Source organism: Pteropus vampyrus, unplaced genomic scaffold (assembly GCF_000151845.1).
Source record: "Pteropus vampyrus isolate Shadow unplaced genomic scaffold, Pvam_2.0 Scaffold103, whole genome shotgun sequence".
Lineage (NCBI taxonomy): Eukaryota > Metazoa > Chordata > Mammalia > Chiroptera > Pteropodidae > Pteropus > Pteropus vampyrus.
The window spans coordinates 4,644,962-4,650,348 of NW_011888884.1; the positions used below are offsets into that span (position 1 = coordinate 4,644,962).

The 5,387-nt window shown below is 38.1% G+C and overlaps 1 protein-coding gene across 3 annotated transcripts in view; it reads right to left on the reverse strand.

Annotated features, from left to right (window-relative positions):
- The window catches only part of SLC44A1 (solute carrier family 44 member 1), a 131,441-nt gene extending 126,565 nt beyond the window's left edge, over positions 1-4,876 (reverse strand). For all 3 annotated transcript variants that reach the window (XM_011364965.2, XM_023533490.1, XM_023533489.1), the window contains exon 1: positions 4,791-4,876. In XM_011364965.2, coding sequence (XP_011363267.1) covers positions 4,791-4,793 — 3 coding nt within the window. In that variant the 5' untranslated portion in view covers positions 4,794-4,876. The remainder of the gene's footprint in view (positions 1-4,790) is intronic.
- Between the last annotated feature and the right edge of the window lie 511 nt (positions 4,877-5,387).

Genomic DNA, 5,387 nt, shown 5'->3' on the forward strand with positions numbered 1-5,387 from the left:
AATGATTGAAAGTCTAGGAAATATCCAGTCGATAAGCATTTATTGATCATAATACAAACACAAGAGGCCATGAAAGGTACAAAAGGGTTATAATACATAAAGTCTACCCTAGAAGAACTGAAATGACTCAAATGAGAATAAAATAATGGGATGTGAAGGAGTAAAAAATCAGTGAGGCTCAGTTTCATGGGCAGCTTAAGCAATGGAAAAAAGAAACCAGACAAGGAATACTTGGAATTAAACCCAGCTATGTCATAAATACTCCTTATGATCCTGGGCAAGTCACTTCAACTTCTCCTATAACAAGGATTAGACTAGATTAATTTCAAAAGCCTTCTCTGCTTCTAAAATTTTATAACTCTAGGAGAAAGTAGATAAGAAAGTAAATTTTTCAGGATATACTTGCAGGGAGAATATAAACCCATTGGTTCACTACAACGAATGAGAAAAAAACAAACAAACCAGAGTAGACTAAAAGCAAAATGGATTTAACTAAACTGTACACTTAAAAATAGTTAAAATGGTAAATTTCATGTTATGTATTTTTGACCATAATTAAAAAAAAAAAACAAGAAACAGAGGATTTAATAGAAAATAGGTAGTCATTTGGATCAGGTAACCTTAAAGTAAATTTTGGAATGCTGTTCTTCCTATTCTATGATCCTGGCAAAACAAAGACCATCACACAGGTGACAAAATACTGCAGTGAGTCTTTTGAGTTTCTCACTTTATGCTGCTATCAACAATAGTTAATGAGACAGAAACACTATGCTCTGGGAACTAGGCTAATGCTATAAAATAAAAAAGCAGTCGAAAGGGACAAACTATGCAATGATGTCTCCTAAATCCAGCTCCAGTCCAGATCATTCTCCAAAATTCCCACTCTCCATTTCCAACTGCCTATCCTTACTCATACATTCTATGTGTCAAAAAGGCATCTTCTTATTCCACATTTCACTAAAACCACTTCCCTTTCCTGCATATACCCTATCCCCATTTGTAGCATCATTATTTACTAGACTGCATGTATAAGATAAGGAGTGAGAGAACGCTTCGGTCTCCTCTCTCTGTGCTTTGGGCCATCACCCTAGCTTCCTAACTCTTCACTAGAGAAAGTGGTAATTCTCAACGCTTTGCTCAAAGTCTTACTGGCAAGTCAAGTTACTGTGTCCTACAGGTCCATGTTCTGAACAATGTTTTCTATTATTCCTAGTTCCAAGCAACAAAAAAAGGGACACTCTTAAGGCCTCACCTTGTTCCTCTTCTCTCCGGGGCTCAGTGTTGCTACTGTGTAATCTAGACAAGTTATTTTACATATCTTTATGCCTCTTTCCTTATCTGTAAAATGGGAATGATGATAATGTATACTTCATTGAACAGTAGCAGTAATGTCCCCTCCCCTCCCCTCCCCACCCTTCCTCTTTCCTTCCTTTCTCTTCTCACATATCCCTCTCCCTGAGACAGAATGAAGTCAGACCATCAAAGATAGGAAGGACCTTTAGCTCACATGGCCCAGGCATTATTCTACAAGTCATTTTTACAATGGAGTACTTTGCCAGGCATAATCAGATGACTGTACAGCTACTAATAAAGAAATACTTTGCTTACCCATCCCATTTTTATTTCCTCATGTATACAGAAGCTGTGGTTTGGAACCTATGAGGACATAATGTAGGATGTGAGCTGAAAAGTCTCACCCACTAACACAAGGACTTCTTAGTCATCCTTAACCTGCCTCCCACTTTCCTGCAATATTAATGACACCAAATCCTACTTTTAAAATCTCTCTCCTCCTCTCCTTATTTCAGGTTTTGCACCTCTTATCTGGATAAACCATCTTTAACACTGATTGCCAGGGTTCTTCCTAAACTCAGTCTTATCATTTCTTGCTCAAAACTCTTCAATGGTTTATCTGTGGCTACAACAGTGGGTCTCAACCCCACATGAGCCTTAGAATCACAGAGGTTAAATCTGAATCACTGAGTTGGGGCCTAGGAATGTGTATTTTTTAAAGATCCCAGCTGATTCTAACATGCAGCTAGGGTTGAGAACCATTTTTTTACTACTTTAATGGAAAATAGAAATTTAGAAGTACAATGTTACACATAATTTTTTAAAGCAGGATAAACATATGTCCAATAATTTCAAAATATTCATGAAAGTTCATGTGGAAGATGACAGCTCTCAAGAAGGCTGACAGCAATTTACTTTTTGAAAAATACTCAAAGTTCTGGATAATTCAAGCATAGAAAAATCTTCAAAGTAAGGGAAGAAATAAAAGAGAAGTACATTTATGAAGAGATGAACATGCATAAATAAAAATATTTAATGGTGAAGATGTTTGAAAGATGAGAAGATCTTAAAATATTTCAGAGCTGGAGCATACTTATCAAGGAGTGAGCAAAAGAGAATAAAGATATGGTTGGAATATTAGGCTGCAAGATGACTGAGAAAGAAGACCGTAAAAGCAGCAGCCACTGGGCCACGATGTGAAAAGAATATAGGCAGAAAGTTCCAGCTCCTATTCTATCTTTGCCACTTATTACCATCAGTATATTCTTAGATAAGCTAATATTTAACCTCGCTATACCTTCTCTGTAAACTGGGGATAAAACTTATCTCACAGGGTAACTTGGAAATTTAGTGAGATAAATACATACATGAAAGCCTTGGGTATAAGTTAACGTTCAACAAATATTTGTTGAATGTTTCTCTTTAAAGTACTAATAAAATGAAATCCAGAGGAAAAAAAATTTTTTTCAAACCATATAAAATAAATACTCAGAAGACAAACTCTAAACTACTGATGTGCCAGTAGGGTAGGCAACAAAACTTTGAGACTTCTCCAGTTTCCACAGAGCAAAATTTGATGTTAGCTCAACTTCATGAAGGTAATCCACTAAAAGAATCATTCCAAAACAAATAACGCTTTGCCTGCATTTAAAAGTACACACTGTGGGTCTTAATTATCATTGCACTAAAATTAACATTATATGAATTACCACTGCATTAAAACATTTCAGTAAACAAATAGATTCCTTACTCTCAAGTCACTCCCAAGTCAGCCTGTTAACATTAATGACTGCACTTTCCTGAGCTATTTTAGCAAAGAAAATCAAAAAAGCACCTCGGGTCAAAGGCACATGTTTTTATAAACATAATTTTGAAAGGTCCACTGCCATTTGCCCCAGGGTTAAATTCAGGGGGTGGGGAGAGGTTGTGGACTAGTTCTGTTAGCAAAGACTCTTTTCCACACACTCTCCATGCATATTAGTGCATGCTGCATTTCAGCTGCCACTCCATAAAACTAAGCAGACTCTTAAACACTATCTTAGAAGTCCTAAGTTAGGCAATGGGTATTTGGACTTTTCTAAATATCCTAGGTTTGCTGAAACTGAGCTGTCTATTATCTTTAAAACTAACACTCCTTATTTCACTGGATTTATTATTTAATTATATCTCATTAAAATTTACTGCTTTCTTTTCCTTGGTTCAGGGGCAGAACTGGTACCACAATTAGGCCTATTAGCCATGATTAGGGTTTTTTGGCATTTGTGAGGGGCAGTCACATGCAGAGAGACACAGAAAATGACTTTCCTAAAGAACCTCTATAAAAGATATGGGAAAAGGGGGTTAAAAATACTCACACATGAGTGAAAAAAAAATGCTGCTGAGGTAGCATAATTGTGTTTTGAGTTGTAAAGACTGTGAAGGAGAGAACAATACTACCTGAACAGTCTCCTTGAGGAAGAGGAAACAAGGTGGCAGAAAGAGCACTGGCCTGAAGTTTTATGAGGCTGGGGCTCTGTTCCCTGCTCTGTCATTAATTAGTAGTATGGCTTTGGGATGGCCATATCTACCTTTTGGTCTGATGTTTTTAATTTGCAAAATGAGGGTGATGGACCAGATGAGGATTTCCCAGTCTTTTCTAGCTCTTAATATCAGCTAGTTCTAAAATAGCTGTTGTCTGTCTTTTTTTCCAGCCCAGCACACAAGGCAGCGACTTCAAAGTCCCTGAAGCCTGTATCGGAAACTCATACAAGGCAGAGTGGGTATGTAGTCTGGATATGGAGACCCTCAACACCTTGAATCAGAGACTTTCCTCCTCCAACCTCTATACCCACTGAAAATTCATCAGGTCCCTAGATCTCAACTGAGAGAGGCCACTTATTACAGTAAACACAGCAGGCAGGAGGGGCCTAGTGTGGGAAGAGGAGGAAGGAGCAGTGAGCAATTAGCCTCCTCTCTAGGAAGAACTAACAAATGTCAGAACTGGGAGCACTGTAGATGTCACCTAGCAAGACCTCCAATTTTACCAAGTGCCTGAGAGGAAAAGCCATTAATGCAAAAATAACCATTAGGTTTGTACGACCAAGTTGTATGAATATTCAGGATGCTTGACTCCATGGCCAGTGTTCTCTCTGCTCAACACCCATAGAGATAAGAGTTCACAGAAATTTTTGTCAAATGGTCTGGCTTTCTAAAATGATTTAGTCAGAGAGACAGAGTTCTAATTCCTCCTTAAATTTTGATCTGTTTTCATGTATATCATCATCATCATCATCATCATCATCATCATCATCATCAAAGGGTACCCAATAGTACCAGTGAATTATATGGCAGAAAAATAACTTGCTTCCGTGGTATCCTATGGCCTCCAGTTATAAGCAATTCAGGAAGAATTAAAAATAAATTGAAAAATATCAAGATCCTTCTTTAAACCAACTCCCCATCATTCCCTTGGATCATGAGTTCATCTCCAGATCATCTGTGAGTGAGAGTGTCCTTACCATCCCAATGCAGAAGAGGATAAAAAGCAGCAGCCACGGTATGTCTGTGCAGCTACGGTCCTCCAGTGGCTTCCATTCTCGTTTGGAGCTCTAATTGAAAATACAAAATAAGAGAGTGTCAACATTAAATTTAGTTAAAATTAGGAAAGCACAAATATACTATTTATACCTAGGTCCCCTCTTTGCCCGGCGACTTCCTACTGAACCGTTAAGATGCAACTTTTCTATTTGTCGCCTTTGTGTGACGTTTACCCTAACTCCCACCCTTCTTCCTGGCCAGGCAGAGTACTGATTCTGATGCTTTTTTGGTACCTCTAGTAGAGTACTTAGCATGCAGAACTGTTATTTGTTGAGCTGTGTCCCCAGCAGATCATGGGCTTTGCAAGGGAAGAGACCACTGCTCGTTTCCCAGCATGCAACATGATGCCTGAGGGTTCATGATAAGCACTCAGTATGGGCTTTTAAAAATGAATAAACAAATGAACAAATTCTTCCAACTTCAATCTTAGCGGTAGCTTTTTCTTTATGTGTTCAGATGCTAGACTTAAAAACTTAGAATGTGCTTTCTATATGCTCTCTTCCAGGAAGGAAGCCCAT